At 45.7% G+C, this 18511-nt stretch overlaps 1 protein-coding gene across 1 annotated transcript; it reads left to right on the top strand.

The window, feature by feature from the left end:
- The first annotated feature begins 214 nt into the window (after positions 1 to 214).
- Sypl2 (synaptophysin-like 2) lies at positions 215 to 18145 on the top strand. Its single transcript, XM_013031840.1, has 6 exons — positions 215 to 495; positions 704 to 778; positions 9481 to 9605; positions 11251 to 11452; positions 12439 to 12630; positions 15101 to 18145. The coding sequence occupies exons 1-6, from the start codon at positions 442 to 444 to the stop codon at positions 15245 to 15247; spliced, it is 795 nt and encodes a 264-aa protein (XP_012887294.1). The 5' UTR covers positions 215 to 441; the 3' UTR covers positions 15248 to 18145.
- The last annotated feature ends 366 nt before the right edge of the window (positions 18146 to 18511 follow it).

The following is an 18511-nucleotide window of genomic DNA, read 5'->3' as shown; positions in this document are numbered from 1 at the left end:
CCGGGAGGCTTCTGGCAAAGAACCTGAACTGTCCCGGAGCGGCGCCGTCCGCAGAAGCCACAGGTCCCTTTAAGGCTCCCTGCAAGCAGAAGAAGAAGAAGAAAAGAAAAAAAAAGAAAGAAAGAAAGGGGGGGAGAGGGGGCGGGTCCTGGGTTCCCCAACGCGCGCCACGTGACCCGGCTGCCAAGATCGCCAGTGAGTTTGACAGAAGTTTGAATCGGACCCGAGGGCTTTCTGCAGCCGGCGGGCCAGAGCGGTGGCCACGGTCCCTGGGAGCGAGCGTGATCCGGACGAGCGGCGCCACCCAGACCCACCCCGCCAGCCTGGATCGCGGCTCGCCGAAGGCCTCGAGCCCGCAGCCCCCAGCTCCAGCGCGGTCCCCGCAGCCCCCGGACCAGGGAGCCGAGCTCCGGCGCTGCGCCCCCGCCCCGCTGTACCAGCATGTCCTCGACGGAGAGCTCCGGACGCGCTGCGGACAAGTCGCCGCGCCAGCAGGTACGCCCCACGCACCCTGGGGTGCTCTCCCCCTCCCCTGCCCTCCCCCCTCTCTTCCCGCCCCCTCTGACCACCTAGATGTTGGCCCTGACTCTGACTGCGACCCCCCTCCCGCTCCAATGGGAGTGGGAAGCGGGGGGGGGGGCGCGCGTTCCCCCCCGGGGGGGGGGGCTTTGGCCTTGGCTGCCCGCTGGCTCTGTCTCCGCAGGTGGACCGCCTGCTCGTGGGGCTGCGCTGGCGACGGCTGGAGGAGCCGCTGGGCTTCATCAAAGTTCTCCAGTGGGTAAGTCTCTATCCCAGTCCCGGGCTATTTCGGGAGCCTGGACTGTGACGCTGACCCCAAGCAATGTGGCGCGGGTGGGGGCTGGGAGGAGCTGCGGCCCGGTCACCGCCGCGGGGTGGGGGGCGGCGACAGGTGGGTGGGGGAGGGAGGACTGGACGGCTTCCCCAGCCCTCAGCGGCCAGAGGGTGAGGAGCGAGGCATGCGGAGCCCCAGATTCGGTCCTTCTATGTGCAAGGAGCCTTTGCCCAGAGCGCTCACATTTCACTCGGGCGAGAGGACCCGGGTATAACCTTTCCAGAACTCTGATCCTGCACATACCACTCCTCGGTGGCAGGAGGGGGGAGGAAGATGAGGGGGATAAGGTCCACTCTGCACCGCAAGGGAAAACACAGAGGGCAAAGGAGGGAAGAGGCGGGCTATATAACCCACCCTGCTCCAAATTCATAAGGACCTGGATAATCCTGGGAATTAAGTCAAGGGACAGGCTTGGAGGATGTAAAGAGGGGGTCCACTGGAGTAATCCAGGTTCCTGAAACTGAATGGGGAAGTGGCTGGATGAATGAATGACTGAGGCTTACTGGTCCTAAAATTGACTAAAAAGAAGAAAATTAAGACAACAAAAAATCACAGTATGAAGCCACTCACTAGTGGCCCGTAATCCCAGCTACTTAGGAAGCTGAGATCTGAGGATGGAAGTTAAAACCAGCCTGGCTCTTATCTTTTAATTAATAATAATTTTTAAAAAGGCCCTGAGTTCAAGCCTCAGAACTGGCATGCGTGCGCGCGCGCGCACACACACACACACACACACACACACACACACTCATGATCATATGATCATTATGGCTAACATGCACCATGTGGAATAAGAACACTGACCTAGAAAGCAGGAGCCTTGGGTTGCAGACCTGGACCTGCTTTTTTCAACTATGTGACCTTGAGCAAGTCACTTCACTTCTACATTGGTCAAATGTGGACCTGACCATTGGTAGGTCCTAAATAGGTTCTAAATAGGTTAGCATGTTAGATAGAACATGGCCCTACATTAAATTTACTCTGTGACCTTGAAAAACTCATTTGCCTAGATCCTCAGTTTCCCCTATTTTGGTCTAGTGAAAATACCATCCCGTTGCTTCACAGATACTTTAAAACACTGGTAAGCCCTCTCTTCTTTCCAGAGACCAAGCAAGGGCTCCTGGGTATAAATTAGGAATGTGAACAGGTGCAGCCAATCATAAAGACGTGTGTGTGTGTGTGTGTGTGTGTGTGTGTGTGTGTGTGTGTGGCATTTATCATACTACCATAGAAGAAAATTTTAATTAGACAATCTACATACCAAATAGTAGGTAAATAACTTAATGTGCTCTTAGCACAGAATGTGACAATGGAATAAATTAAATTAATACTTAGGAGGATTGAATTCAAAATTAAGACCATTGTTTCACCAAATCCTAAATCATGGTTTGGATGAGAATCATCAAACCTGAAATTCAGGACCAATGGTGCATTTGGTATTATCTATCAATATGTGATATCCTGATTGAGGATATACACCAGTCTAGTTAGCTCTCAAGTAAACTTTGTAGCCTGATGGGGACTTTCCTCTTTCCCTGCTGTCTCTAGAATAGTGGCACTAATTGCTGACTAAGCCTTTTCACCTCCTACCACTTCCCTGCTCTTTCCCACCACATGAGTGCCAGAGGAGACCGTATCAAAATGACAAGAAGGCTCTGAGTGACTGGTATTCAGAAGTAGGAGAGCAATTATGAGGCAGAAGTGTAAGGGTTTAATTTTATCTTTAAAATCAACAAATTGATCTAACAGAAACTTGAGGAAGACTGGCAAAGATGAAGAAAGCAATCTTTTCTGGGGAATTCCTAAAAGCTTCCTTCATCAATCCTCTTATCCACCCACTCAGTACACACAACATTTCTGCAAAAGCTGCACTGAGCATGTCCTAGGGAAATAGTCCAATCTCCTCCCAGGACTAGGAGAGGCCCTAAGAATAAAGACCTACTTGATTTTTATGATCTTTAGCTTCACAGCAAACACTTTCACAAAACAGAGACCTATTTCTCTGGCTTTAGATATTGAACTAGCCTTCACTGACAGGGTAGCATCATAAGGAGACATTACTTGGTTTTAATGCCATTCCAGATAGACTGAATTGAAGACATAAGTTTCATTTGCTTTTAATTTTTGCAAATGGGCTACTATAACAGTACAAAGGAAGCCAGGCTTCAGTGGCTTATGCCTGTAATCCTAGCTACTCAGGAAGCTGAGAATTGAAGAGACTCTTGCCTCCAATTAATCACCAAAAAGTCAGAAATGGAGCTGTGGCTCAAGTAGTAGGACACTAGCATTAAACTAAAAAGTCAAGGGACTACATCTGGACCCTAAGATCACAAAATATAAAACAAAATTGTAGAACCTAGCACCAGAAATGTCAGTGAAAATCTCTCTTAATTTGTTGTTTGTCTTCATGGAGAGATCAGATGTTTCTGATTAGAAGAAGAAAAACAAAAATCACAATCTTGTAGTTATGGAATGGTCATTGAAAACTTGGTTTGCCATTATTACCAAAAGGCTAAGGTCTTACAGGAATCCTTGCAAGAAGAAAGTGATGTAATTCTTTTGATCAGGAGGAGTTTAGCTTAGTGTATCTTTAAGAGTCAGAAATGAAGGCCAGGCATGCTGACACATACTTGTAATCCCAGCTACTTGGGAGGAGGAGTTTGAGAAGACTGATGTTCAAAGCCAACCTGAACAAAAAGTTAGTGAGATCTCATCTTTACCAATAAAATAGGAAGAGCACTGCATAACTATTATTCCAGTCATAAATAGGAGGATCATGGCCTAGGCTGTCCTGGGGAAAAACTTGACACCCTACCTGAAAAATAACTAGAGCAAAAGAGCCAGAGGCATGGCTCAAGTGATCATCCCTACCTAACAAGTGTGAGACACTAAGTTTAAACTCTAGTGCTCTAAAAATAATAATTTTTATTTATTATTATTGTTATTATTTTTATTTTGCCAGTCCTGGGGCTTGAACTCAGGGTCCGGGCACTATCCCTGAGCTTCTTTGTGCTCAAGGCTAGTGCTCTACCACTTGAACTACAGTGCCACTTCCAGCTTTTTCTGTGTATGTGGTACTGAGGAATCTAATCCAAGGCTTCATGCATGCTAGACAAGCACTCTGCCACTAAGTCACATTGACAGCCCAAAATAATAGTTTTTTAAAAAGACAAATTAAGCTGGTCTTGGTGGCCCAGGCCTACAATCACAGCATTTGGGGAGCTATAACACAAGTTCAAAGCCATATAGTAAGGCTTTTCTTTTAAAAGAAAACAACTAGTATTACCTGGTTCTGGAATCTATCTCAGGTATATAAACTAATTATTGGAGAACTAGGGGGCTTGTTTGGTTGGACATTTTAGATAAGATCAAGAATAGCCTGGAACTTGGGACTTAAACTCACAATTCAACTGCCTTAGCCTCCAAAATATTGGGACTACAGATGTATGCAGAGAAGTTTTTTCTTTTATAACTTAAGAGAGCAGACTTTGGGGTCAGATGGGTTTGGGTTTAAATTCAGTCTCCTCTGAGTTTGAGCCCTAGGATCGTGGGTAAGTGATGGAAATGTTTATGAACCTCAGTTCCTTACTTGGACCTGAGAATTAAGAACTGCCTATGGACTTACAGGATGGACTCTAGGTCACATCTGTAATGCATAGAACATTTCCCAGGACTACTGTGTTGGTTCCTTTTCCTTCTATCTCCAAACTTCCGCTTTGCCCTAACTTTCTCCCTTATACAGACTATCCAGCTAGATTTGACCTTTAGTGAGATTATTCAAGTACCAGTCCAAATTTTCAATTTGATGGTAAGGGACAAATAATCTCTGAGTGACTCAGTCACTAATCCCATTTCCTTATAAGTAAATCATATTACCTTTACCTAATAGAGCCTTCCTGATGATTCTTTCATCTCTGGGATTCTAAAGTAATTGATTTGACTCCATGTTCTATGTAATGAAAAGGAGTTATTTCAGTATGATGAATTTGAAAGGCCAACATCATAGTCTTAAAAATTGGTAAGATGATCAAATGTCAGTGCTTCACACCTGTAATCCTAGCTACTCAGGAGGCTGAGATCTGAGGATCTGAGGATCTAAGGTTCAAAGCCAGCTTGGGTAGAAAAATCTGTGAGACTCTTATTTCCAATTAACTCCCAAAAATCTGGAAGTGAAGGTGGGCTCAAGTGATAAAGCACTAGCCTTGATAAAAAAAAAAAAAAAGCTAAGGGACAGTGCCCAGACCTTAAGTTTACCAGAGCCAGCACCAAAAAGTCCATGAGACTCCTATCTCCAATTAATTACAAAAACTTGGAAGTGGAGCTGTGGCTCAAGTGGTAGAGCACTAGAATTGAGCACAAAAGCTCAAGGACAGTGTCCAGGCCCAGATCTCAAGCCCCAGGACTGGGCAAAAGCAATAATATAAAATAAACCCTGAGAAAATGGTATGGAGAGGATCTCAGAAACAAACTTATCTTCCTGTGCCCTGTATTAACTGACCTTGGTGGAATTCTCTAGATTGACAGTATTATCACCAGTCAGCAAGTCAGCACCAAAATGGAGCTGCATCCTTCACCTGACATCTTTCTGACACCTTGGTAAAGCAGTACAGAGGGGGGAAAAGATGGAGGTAGAGAATAGAGTGGGGTTATCACTGTTTTCAGCAAGGCATGGAAAGAAAATTGACACCTGAATTTCTGGGGTAATTTCTGGGTCTCCATTTTTGACTGTTGTTTATGACCAGTGTGTTTGTCTCAGAGCCTTGGCCATAGTGATAGGGGTGGTTTTCTCCTCTGCCTATTCATACTAGAGAAGGAAAGAAATGTGGGGTAGAAAGAGTGAAGGGTTGGGAGCTATGGACGACCTGAGTCTGAGTGTGTCTCTTGGCACTTGCAGCCCAGGGCACAGATCCAACTCCCTTCATTGTAGTCCTCACTGAGCACCGTATAGATCTCTCCTTTAGTCCTAATAACTTGTGGTTATTAAAGAGGTGTTTTTTAAGTTCCTTTTTGCTTGTTATTTTTATCATAAAACTTCTTTTTTTCCCACAGTTACTGAGCTTTGAACTCAAGGACTTGTACTTGCTAGGCTAACAAACTACCACTTGAACCACACCTCCAGCTCTGCTTTTGGATGATATAGTCTAGCAAAAAATTCTGTCTAGGATAGCCTCAAACTACAACCCTCCAGATCTTAGTTTCCTGGGTAGCTAGGATTACAGGTTTGAGCCACTGATGACACTTCGTTTTTGATATGATCCTTGACAACAGGAACCAGGTCTCACTCATCTTCCTATCTCTACATCTGGGTACTGTACAAGGGGCATGCTCATTCAGTGTTGAATGAATGAATGAAGCAGAAAGCTCCCTGGACAGAGAATCAGGAGGTGGTAATTTGAAGACTTGGCTCTTACATTAGCTAAATGTGACTTTGAGAAAGTCAATCTTTTAGGACTTCTGTTTCCACCTCTTTGAAATGAGACCATTGGGCCTGATAATCTCTGAGATCCTTTTAGTTTTGCTGTTCTGTGAATCTGTGAGTTTTTTTCTGTCTTTCTCATTATCAACTTATGTATCTAACTTTCTGCTATCTGGTACCATCTGACTGGTGATTGGATTTAAATGGGTGTTTGAGGGTAGGGACATTGTTCAATGGGAGAGCATTTCCTTAGCATGCTTAAGAGCTCAGGTTCAATCTCCAGCATAATAAGAAAAATAGACAAACATAGATTTTGTAAGTAGAAAAAAATCATCATGGATTAGAGATTCCTACCTTCCAAAGAATCAGAATAGCCTAGAGTTAACAATAAAGTTACGATGGATTTATTTTGCCACTGAAAAATCAAAGAACAATGTTCAGAATTCTTAGAATCTCAAAGTCAGCATTTAGAAAAAGCAGAAATCTCATTCATGATGGAAAAGTCCTATCATCTGTGCTGATGAATAGAGTACATCCTAGCCATTTAATACTTATTTATTGGGCATATATCTTGTACCTGGGTGGCTAGAGATATGAAGATGAATGAGACCTGGTACCTCCTATTGAATACTTGAGATGTGGCTAGTATGGCCAAGTAGCTGAATTTTAAGTTTCACTTTACTTTCATTAATTTAAATAGTCACAATTGGCTACTGTTTTCAACAGTAAAGCCCAAGAGCATGAGCTCCACGAGGACAGATTTCTTCACTGCTAAGAAGTAGTGCCTAAAACAGTGTCTGATATACAGTACAAGAAATGTCATCTTAGCTGAGCATCAGTGGCTCACACCTGTAATCCTAGCTTCTAAGGCTGAGATCTGAGGACTGGTGTTTGAAGCAAGGAAGGAAGGAAGGGAAAGAAGAAGGAAGGAAAGAAGGAAGGAGGGAAAGTCATGTTTACGAAAATGTTCAACGGTGTCTGTAAGTGAAGGCTGGCGAAGAGACAGCTTCATAACTAACCATTCACTGCTCTAAATGAGGAATTCCTTCATATCCTCCTAGGAAATTGTAAGGATCCACTCACTAACTGCCAATGAGTAAAAATACATCATCCCACTGTTCCATCCTTTCTGCAATGTGATGCCCCCCACCCACCCACCGTTGTGTCCAGTTCTGAGCATCAGAAACAAAGAGGAAAAAGAAACCCCTAGGGGAAATCAGAGACCCACAGAGACAACAAAGGATAAGAAAATTTCTCTAAAGAAAAACCAGTTCCATTGTTGTGCCTAGAAGTCAGCTTTGAGTATAGGAAGGGTAAGGATGTAGAGGCTTCCAGTACTTTTCTCAGGCTCTGTCAGGAAGGTGAGAATAAAGGACTCTACTGCAGCCCACATGGTTTAATTCAGTGATGGAGGCTGTCTACTAAAGCATTCTTCCATTGGTGACTTTACTAAGGGAGACAATTCTCGTTTGTCTGGAACAAACTTCCTGAAAACAGAGGTGTACATTATGACCTTTAGAGAGAAGTCAATGACGCTACCAGAGAGCCAGGCCAGGCCACACAAGGCAGAGCATTGGCACCGGATACCACCCAGGGGCAGAGCACAGCTGTTGACAAGTCCAGCCAAGAGCAGGCTGATAGTGTTAACTTCAGAGGGTGAGAGAATTCCAGAGCTGGAAAAAGCCATTAGATGATCTCCATGCCCCTCATTTTACATACATGGAAGCGAAAACTCAGAGAGTACTGTCTTTTGACTAACTGGTGATAGGGCCAGGACTAGAAGCCAGATTTCTAGACTCTTCATTCAGATCTCTTCACTTCAAAACACGAACAAGCATGATCAAAATAATGCACAACTCCATTCTAGCTTCTGAATACAAGATTTCAGTATAGATTAGTTGTCTTCTAGTGAGTCACAAATAAACATACAGAAAACAAACAAGCTTACAGAAAACAGAATAAGCTCTATACTTGATACAGGCCAAAGGGAAGTACACAAGAAACTGGGACTGAGCACACACATGTAAAAGAATAAGATTCCATTTTTTCTCCTCCTTCTCTACCAAAGTACATTGCCCATGAAGCTATCTGAGAATCACAGGAGAGATGAAACTTAAGGCTGAAGCTGCAGTCAAACGCGATGAAAGTCACAGAAGAAAACGATTCAAGTGGTCTGAAACACCTCCTAACTTCCTCACAATGAGAAATGGCAGCACAAGTAGATTACAAAGAGGAATATCAGTGGGGAAATAGTAGAGGCTGATAAAGCAAGTGGAGGGTACATTTTCCTGGGCTTGAGCCAGGACTGTCAGCACTGGCCCAGCCAACACTGTTGCTGGAAGAAAATGTGCTTTCTGGGAAGATAGGCTGACCATACCATGGGAAAGCTCGGAGGAAGATTCCCTCCAACCATACTGTATCTCTAATGAGGCAGAAAACCATTCAAAGTCAGGAACAGGGTGAGGACAAGATTCCAAGACTGGCCCAAGTGCTGGTGGCTCCCACCTGTAATCATAGCTATGCAAGAGGCTGAGATCTAAGGATTGAGCTTCAAAGGCAGCCTGAGCAGTAAAGTCCATAAGATGCCTATCTCCACTTAACCAGCAAAAATCTGGAAGTAGAGCTATTGCTCAAGTATTGGAGCCCCAGCCTTGAGTGAAAAAAAACAAGGAACAGAACTTAGACTCTGAGTTCAAGCTCCAGTACACACACACACACACACACACACACACACACACACACACACACACACACACACGGTTCTAGGACTAGTTCAAAAGAGAGATAAAAGGCATTGTGGGCATTCCTGATCTGGGTTTGTGAAGAGAAATCTTATTCTGATGGTGCTTTTCTCTTAGAGAGGAAAAATTAAGTCTAGCTTTGAGAACGACCCTTTCCAAAGTCCAAATTACAGAGGTTTTGTATTTGTTAGGCTACCAATGGTACTCAATGTCATGCCAATGGGAAAATCACCTATATGTTCTCTCCTCTTCATTTGGTTATTTGTTCCAACATCTTGGACAGTAAACACAACCCCCTGAGCTGAGAGATGAATGGCAACCATGGCTCCCTGCCCAGGAGGGGCATGATTAAAGGGAATCTTCACTCCTTGCTTCGTTCAGTCCTCAGTACCTGCTGGAGTCAGGGACTGGTTCTTTACCTTGGCCAGGTGAGGTCTTCTAACTCTCAAAGGGGCTTCACTTTCTCTCAGCTCTTTGCTATTTTCGCCTTCGGGTCCTGCGGCTCCTACAGCGGGGAGACAGGAGCAACAGTTCGCTGCAACAACGAAGCCAAGGATGTGAGCTCCATCATTGTTTTGTTCGGCTATCCCTTCAGGTGAGCAGGGATTGGTTCATGCCTGGCACCACATCTCTCACTAGATTAGCAGGACCTGCTTGGTCTCTTCTACTTCCTGAAATCTAAAGATTCAAATAGGATAATCAAACTTGGGTTCTTTCTGCCCTTCAGACATAATAATCAGAGAAAATATAAGGGAAAACACAGAAAGATCACTGTTATGATGTTTTACCCTAAGGTCAACCTATCAAGGTCATAACAGTCCAGACAAACAGAATCCAGGCATTGGGATGGAGGCTGATAGAAGTCTGGGCATGTTGGGAAGCTCTCTCTGACCCTCAACAGTCTCCCCTCTGCTTTGAAGTAAGGAAGCTTGCAGTTCTTATATTCTTAACAAACTTGATGTAAAATGTCCACCTGGTGCCACCAGAATACAAAGAGATATACCTGGACCAGGAAATAGAAGAAAGGCATTTGAGAGCTTGGCATGGGGGGAAGGGGGAGTATTCAGAAGAGAATGGAGAAGCTAGAAGCTAGGTGCTGGTGCCTCATGCCTATAATCCTAGCTATTCAGGAGGCTGAGATCTGAGGATCAAGGCTCAAAGTCAGCCCAGGCAGACAAATATAAGAGTTTTTTTTTTTTATTTTGTTTTTGGGTCCGGTCGTGGGGCCTGAACTCTGGGCCTGGGCGCTGTCCCTCAACTATTCAGCTCAAGGCTAGTGCTCTACCACTTGAGCCACAGTGTCACTTCTGATTTTTTTTTCTTTTTACTTATGTGGTGCTGAGGAATCTAACCCAGGGCCTCAGGCATGCAAGGCAAGCGCTCTACCACTGAGCCACCTTCCCAGCCCCAAGAGATTTTTTTTTTAATCTCCACTTAACCAGCAGAAAGCCAGAAATGGAAGTATGGATCAAGTGGTAGAGCGCCAGCCTTGAGTGAAAAAGCTAAGGGACAGCTTGAAGCCCTGAGTTGAAGCCCCAGTACTGCTGGGGGGCAAGCAGGGGGGGGAGGAAGGAGGGAGAAGGAAGGGAAAGGGAGGGGAGAGAGACATAGTTTATCTTTTCAGAAATGTTTGGTATCAGCTTCTTCAGAAATATCTAGTAGCAACTCCCAAATAAAATTAGATGCCTCTTGTGTGTGTGTGTATATATATATATATATATGTATATACACATATATACATATGTGTGTATATACATATACGCGCAACAAACATACATACATATATATATATACATATATATATATATACACATATATAAAACAGGCTATGCTTTTCTCTTCATTGAAAGGCCTACATAAAGCCCAAGTCTTGAGAATGGATGAATCAACCTTAATTTGGCTACTGCTTAACTGGGACCTGTACTTTGCCAGGGGCAGAATCAGTTGATTTGTTTAATGGTTTGGCTACCAGAAATAAGGGCTCTGGAGATTTGACTTCCATGAAGACCATGCCTAGGCAGGTGAATGGTGGGTGTGGGGTGGTGGCTGGGAGAGAGGTAGGAATGGAATTTTGGGGAAGTTCTCCTCTTGACTGCCAGGTTCTCTGCAGAAGTGCTGCTTCTCTCCTTACACAATCCCTTTCTTGGCTTTATGTCAAGGACCACTAGCACGGGACCACCCCTGGGGTGGGGAGAGAGAGACTTGCCCTTGCTCAGGATGGCCTCCTTTGCCACCTGCAGGTTGCATCGGGTCCAGTATGAGATGCCTCTCTGCGATGATGACTCCACATCCAAGACCATGCACCTCATGGGGGACTTCTCTGCCCCTGCCGAATTCTTTGTGACTCTTGGCATCTTTTCTTTCTTCTATACGATGGCTGCTCTGGTCCTCTACCTGCGATTTCACAAGCTCTATACAGAGAACAAGCGCTTCCCACTGGTGGTAAGTAAACACAGACCAGAGGAGTAGGGCCAAGGAATAAAGGGTACATTTGTTAGGAGGCTGAGGTCAGAGCTGGTGGGGAGAACGAACATAGTGGCTTTCGTGAGTCCCTAACACCTGTATGTGGAATTGCTGCCACCCCCAACCTCCCACCACCTCCCACAACTCCCCCAGGAGCCACAAATAGCAGAAGCAGACAAGCTTCTCAATCAGACAAAGTTCCTCATCCTCTCCACTCAACCCCTCAGTTTCCTTAGCTATAAAATGGGGATGGATTAATATCTGCCTCACTGTGTGCAGTGGTAGATAAAATGAATATATATTCGAAGAACCTGGTATATTGTCAGCCCCAATGACAGTTAGCCATTATTAGTATTATTTCATTTACCTTTCCCAGGCATGCAAGGTGGAAGCTTTGCTTTAAGAACTTGACTATCTTGAGTCGGCTTTTGCCTCTACTGATAGTTGAGCAACCACAGAGAGGAAGCTGGTGTTTAGATCTCCTAGGGTTTTTGTTTGTTTTGTGTGTGTTGGGGGGGGGGTTCCTGGGGCTTGAATTCAAGGCCTGAGCTTTTGTGCTCAAGGCTACTCTACTACTAGAGCCACACAGCTCCACTTCTGGCTTTTTGGTAGTTAAATGGAGATAAGAGTCTCACAGACTTTTTGCACAGACTGGCTTTGAACCTCAATCCTCAGATCTCAGCCTCCTGAGATTACAGCCATGAGCCACTCATTGGTCTCCTAGGTCTCCTAGGTCTTGATGCCTGACCTTAGTTGGGCGAGGAGAGATAAGAGGTAGCATTTCCTTGGTGGCAGTGAGCAGTGATCAAAAGCATCCGGGCACTCTGAGGCTTCAGGTGTCAGATAGGATGGGAAAAAACAGCTATCTCGGGACTCCAGGATTCTAATGTATCAGAGCAAGAGGGAAATGAATTGGAATTCTGGGGCTCTTCTGAATGTATTTCCTGTCCCTCTGCTCCTCCCAGGACTTCTGTGTGACTGTCTCCTTCACCTTCTTCTGGCTAGTAGCTGCAGCTGCCTGGGGCAAAGGCCTGACTGATGTCAAAGGGGCCACACGGCCATCCAGCCTAACTGCAGCCATGTCTGTGTGTCATGGAGAGGAAGCAGTGTGCAGTGCCGGAGCCACACCCTCTATGGGGCTGGCCAACATCTCTGTGGTGAGATTTGTGATCACTGGAGAGGTCTGGGGGGAAACATACTCTCTCAGATATCCAGACCATTCCTAGATACCTAATCCCAGGAGGTACAGAGAGGGTGTCCCCTGAACTAGAGCTAGCACTCCCTGTTACCTACGGCTGGCCTGAGAAGACATGTTGAGATGAGGGAGCAAGCCCCATGTCCTCCCCGCCCCCCCACTCTGAAACCTTGGCCTGGCAGCTGACTCCTACCTTTTCTTCCTGTTGACCTTGTGTCAGGGCACAAGTGACCATGTGGAAGAGGAGTTTGGGGCTATGGCTGGGCTGAGCTGGGAGTCAAACCCAGAGTGAATGAGGAGGGACTCCTTGTCACTTAGCCTCCCACACTGGAAAGAGGCTTTGGGACAGAGGTTGGTCCCACTGGTAGGCATGTATCCAGCCATCCCCATTGTTAGGATGTTGAAATATGGACATATCACCTGGCGAATACCTGAGGCTTTGAGCTTCTTAAGTCTGCCCTGTCATTTCAGCCATCTCAGATGCACTCTGAAAATGTCTTGGATCACCCAAAAGTAGATACAACTAAATTTAAAGGCTGGTACATCTTCTGGAACTTACTAGAATCCTGATCATAGGTTTCTCACCACATTTTGTTGTTGCTGTTGTTCCAGTACTAGGGTTGGAACTAAGGGTCTGGATGCCATCCCTTAGCTTTTTTTTTGCTGAAGGCTGGAACTCTGCCACTTGAGCCACAGCTCCACTTTCTGCTTTTTTTTTTTTTTTTTGCTGATTAATTGGAGATGAAAGTTTCATAGACTTTCTGTCCTGCCTGGCTTTGGACCAGAATCCTCAGATCTCAGTTTCCTGAGTAGCTAGGATTACAGGCATGAGCCACCAGGGCCTGGCTCCTTCCATATTCATGATTTTTTTTTCACACAAACTGCAAAGTAGGAAGAATTTTAACATTTCATTGCATGTGCCTTATTATATATCTATTCATTTATCTACCTCTCCTCATCTATTATTTTTCATTTTTCATTTTCTTCTTCATTTTTCTTTTCAGACAGGATCTCAATACATAGCCCAGGCTAACCTAGAACTCACAGTCCTCCTGTCACAGCCTCCCAAGTGCTGAAATTATAGATGTGCACTACCGTGCCTGGTTAACCAATCCATTTTTAAATGCATTTCAACATTCATGGCAACATCAGCACTCTTCCATCTAACTACTCAGATTTTAAAACCTAAGTAGTTAAAACCTAATGGTTTAAAACCTGTTTGATTTTTAATTAATTAATTTTTGTGCAAGTAATAGGCCTTGAACTCACAGCTCACACTTACCCTTAGCTGTATGTTCAGAGCTGACTTTTTTCCCTCAGTCATGGGGCTTGAACTCAAGGCCTGAGCACTGTCTCTGAGTTCTTTTGCTCAAGCCGAGGGCTGGACCACTTTGAGCCACAGTGCTACTTCTGATTTTCTGGTGGTTAATTGGAGAAAGAGTCTCACAGATTTTCCTGCTGTGGCTGGCTTTGAACTGTGATCCTCGGATCTCAGCCTCCTGAATAGCTAGGATGACAGTCATAAGCCACCAGCTCTTGGCTAATGCTGACATTCTTGAGCCAGCTCACCATTTCAGACACACTTCTATTTCTGGTTTTGTTTAATTGTTGTTAGAAATTTTTTTTGTTTTCCTTTTCCTTTCCTTTTTCTTTTATCTTCTTTCTTCCTTCCTTTCTTCCTTTCCTTTCTTTCTGTCCTTTTGGGGCAGGCTGACTAATTATAGGTAAGAGTTTCTCAGATTTATCTGCTCAGGCTAGCTTTGAACCTTGATCTTCACGTCTCAGCCTCCTGAGTAGCTAGGATTACAGGCATGAGTCACCAGTGCTCGGCTTAAAACATTTTAAATAAATATTTGAATGGAACTAGGCGCACACTTGTAATCTTAGCTATCAGGAGGCTGAAGAAGGGGGATAGCAAGTTTTAAGCTAGCCTGGGCTTTATAATGAGACCTTGACTCAAAAGTGACAACAACAAGAAGAAAAACCAACCAATGAAGACCTGACTGAGTCCCTGGTATTGGAGGAGTACCTTGGACAGCTCCAGCCACACCCACCCCACAGAAGGTGATCCTAGCAAGTCATACAAGTGCTGGGCCCTAAGACTCTTAGCTCCACACTCTGGTTTGCATAATAATTACTCTAGGAACCAGATTTAGCTAGTGACAAGCTCCATCTTGGGTACATGCTGTGGACACAGACATTCTTGCCAAGGAATCCCTTAATGAGTGGTAGCCTGGAACTCTGCTTCTATATCCAATTCTCTGTCTCTGTCTCCACCTCTGTCTCTATCTGTCTCTCTGTCTCTGTCTCTGACTCTCTGTCATGACCCTCCCCCCCTTCATTGTCTTTCTTTCTGTGCCTCTCCCCACTACCTATTCTCATATGGTCCTTCTTTTAACTATTCTAACAAACTCCTCTGATGTCCTTTACAGCTCTTCGGCTTTATCAACTTCTTCCTGTGGGCTGGGAACTGTTGGTTTGTGTTCAAGGAGACCCCATGGCATGGACAGGGCCAGGACCAGGGCCAGGGCACCAGCCAGGAGAGCACAGCTGAGCAGGGAGCAGTGGAGAAGCAGTAATCAGCCCCCACCTGGCTATTCCCGGAATGGACAGCACCTCTTCACCACCTCCGGCTTCCAGGACCTCCCTCTTCTCTTCCAACTCCCTTTCCCCATCATTCTGGGCTTTGATCTTTGAGATGACGAATGGACAGCCATCTGCTGTCAGAAACCTGGGCGCCCCTACCACTGGCTTCCTGTCCTCTTCCTGCTAGAACCCCTGAAGACAAGAGTTCAGTGCTTCTTGTCTAAAGCCAAAACCAGACATGTTATTGGAGTCTTACCTGTATCTTTCTAGCCTCTGGGAACTAGCCTAGGTTGCAAGCCAGGACTAGGGGCAAGACACCAGAGCTCTGAGACTGGTCCCTAGTAACCACCTTTCTGTCAACTGTTTAGCCTCAATGTTGTAGGGATTAAGGAGCAAGCTGGCAGTCTCGCTCCTATCCCTGCATGGAGGGCCCAACCGTGACTTGGTGACAGCCCTTAATGGCTGTCATCTAGTCTCTGTGTCTGATCTCTAGCCTGCCCAGAGCATAGTGTGTTTCCCATTCTCTTCTCTGGCCCCTTGCTTTTCTACAGCACTTGTCACTTGGGAACTAGGAGGTCTGTCAGCCTAGAAAAGGGCCTAAGGAGGGTCCTTATGAGGCCTGACCTCAGTGGGAGCAGTTAAACTGCAACTGAGTTGCAACTTCAAGGAAGAAACCAAGGAAAGTTACTGGCAGAATCCTTTGTCTATCTCCCTTCATCCTTCCATCCACCAGACACTCTAAAATCTAGAAACTTCTTACCTTCTTCCATGCCCTTTTTGAGTTTGGTCTCATCTCACACTTAAGATACAAGATGAGAGGCCTAGAATAGCATCTCAAGATCTCCTCACCTTACCTCTCAGCTCATCTCCCTACCCCAGCCTCTGGGGTCTGAGGCTTTGAAGACTGCCCAGGCCTTCTTTTCATTCCCGTGGGGCCAGTGAAGGGCTTTGACAGGGTCCAAAAGACCATCATGAGGCTGATTTGTCCCAGAGCCCTGGGACATGGATGGATGGGCCCATTTCTCCCTTACTCTCTCCTTCCCCCCCCCTCCCAGTACCTTCTCTGGTCCTTCTTTTGTCCTTTCCCTTCTCACCTTTACAATGCCCTCTCCTTGGCCTTCCCATCCTCTCCTTGCTTCCTATTTTTGCCAGGCTCCATATCCTCCGCAGTCCAGGGCAGGCCGATGCTATTGGTGCTTCTTCACTTCGGGACCCAGTTCCATATTTGTCTTTGTCTGACACCTCCTTCAGTTCCTCTCTGGGCCCCAGGGCCTGAGAATGCCAACTGGGTAAGGGCCACCTGCCTCCTACCTGGCCTCTTCCCTGCCATAGGGCTGCTCAGGGAAGCATGAAGAGGGAAGAAATCTATCCATTTTTCTATCTATCCCAAAGGTGAATGTGTCCTGTACCAGTTTCTCCTCAGGATTTAGTCAATCCTTTCCACCTCTTCCCCTCCCTCCTGTGCCATTCATAGTAACATGTGCATTACTTGGGCACTTAAGGCTTAAGACCTCTGATTGAGGGCCACTCATTTCTTTTTTGGGTCAGAACTCCCCCCACATGACAGGTGATGTGTGAGGTTTATAACTCTAGATGTTCTGGGGGTCCTTCAGTAAACGAATTAGGTTATTCTTTTCATTATTGGTTTTATTTCCTTTTTTAGATTTTTGGGAAGGGATTTGAGGAGGGACGAAATGAGATGAAGGTGAAAATCTTCCTAAGCCTGAAACTCTCTGTCCTGAGTTGTCCCATGGTTACTCAAGGAAAGGGGGGAAGGTAGACAATTTTGCCTACAGCTCCAGAGACACAAAGAACAAAGGGGTGACCTTCATTTTTCTTCAAGCTGGCCCTTGTGGGGGGACTGTGAGCAGCTTCTACTGGAACTTTGTTTGGATTCTGTGTTTGTATTTATAATTTAACAGATATGTAATAGATAAAGCAGTCTCATTTGGGGACTGAACTTAGAAACTGGCCTTTCCACTAGGAAAGGGGGGGTGTTATTCATTGCTGCCAAGAAGTCCTAGCTCAGAGCTTTTCCCTAGGCAGGAAGGCTCTTTCTTGTGCTCAAGAGGCTGGCTGGTTTTCAGATTGTAGATCCTTGATTTGGGCTATGGTCAGTCTCACCATGGCCATCCTAAGGCCATTTCACCTCACTGCCTCCAGAGGGCTGAGCTAGGCCAAGTGCCAAGGGAAAGGCTGTCCTTACAGAACTGGAGTCTCCTTCCAACCAGGGCTGACATCACTGCTTTGCCTAGTTGAACCCAATGTAGGAGGTATCTGGTTTCTCCAGCTGCTGTAGGAGGCCAATAGACAGGGCACTTGCCCTTTGCCCTGGTAGATTCTGACCCTGCCCATCTAGGATCTTTCCTAGATATGAGCCCACCAAAATCATGGTCATGGGTCTCCTACTTCTGGGATTGCAGATCAGGGTGGGGGGAGAATGTTGCATGTTGTTTTCTGGTGCTTCATTATACATTTGAATAAACAGTGCTTCAAGCATTTGCCATGAAGGAGCCAAGACTGGAGCCCTCCTGGGGATTTTTTTTTCTTCCTCTTCCTTGCTTTAAGACCTTGGATAAAAATCAGCATTTCTACTAAGACCTCATTCTACTCCTCTTTACTCTGCAGCCTAAGCAATAGAGTCTGCTGGCTGAGTAGTTGTTCCTGGCAGGCCCCAGTCTGGTGACATTGTCTCTTTTTGTGGCACTCCATTTGTCCAAAGTAACTGAAACTCATTAGCAAATTTGGAGCAAACTCAAAGGGGGAGAAATAGTGACTCCCACAATGCAGTTTCCATTTGCTTTCCTACCATCTGTGACCCAAACAAGCTTCCTATCAGGAATCTGAGGGCCATATGCTTCATTCTCTAGCATATACAGATTGTGTGTGTGTGTGTGCACGCGCGCGTGCGCGTGCTGGTATAGGGATTTGAACTCAGGGCCTGGAAGCTATCCCTTAGCTTTTTCACTCCTGGCTATTACTCTACCACTTGAGCTACAGCTCCATTTCTGGCTTTCTGATGGTTAATTGGAGATAATTAATGTCCAGGTTGTCTTTGAACTTCCGATCCTCAGATGTCAATCTCCTGAGTAGCTAGGATTAGAGGTGTGAACCCCCCTGCATGCACGCACACGCATGCGCGCGCACACACACACACACACACACACACACACACACATACAGGCTTACTATAAGGTTCTTGCTGAACAAACCTTCAGACAGGCAGTCACATTCTGCATTTATATTCTCTAGAAAAA

The sequence above is a fragment of the Dipodomys ordii genome, unplaced genomic scaffold (genome assembly GCF_000151885.1).
Source record: "Dipodomys ordii isolate 6190 unplaced genomic scaffold, Dord_2.0 Scaffold146, whole genome shotgun sequence".
Lineage (NCBI taxonomy): Eukaryota > Metazoa > Chordata > Mammalia > Rodentia > Heteromyidae > Dipodomys > Dipodomys ordii.
Note: the sequence above shows the minus strand (reverse complement) of the source record. Positions and strands in the feature narration are given on the sequence as shown.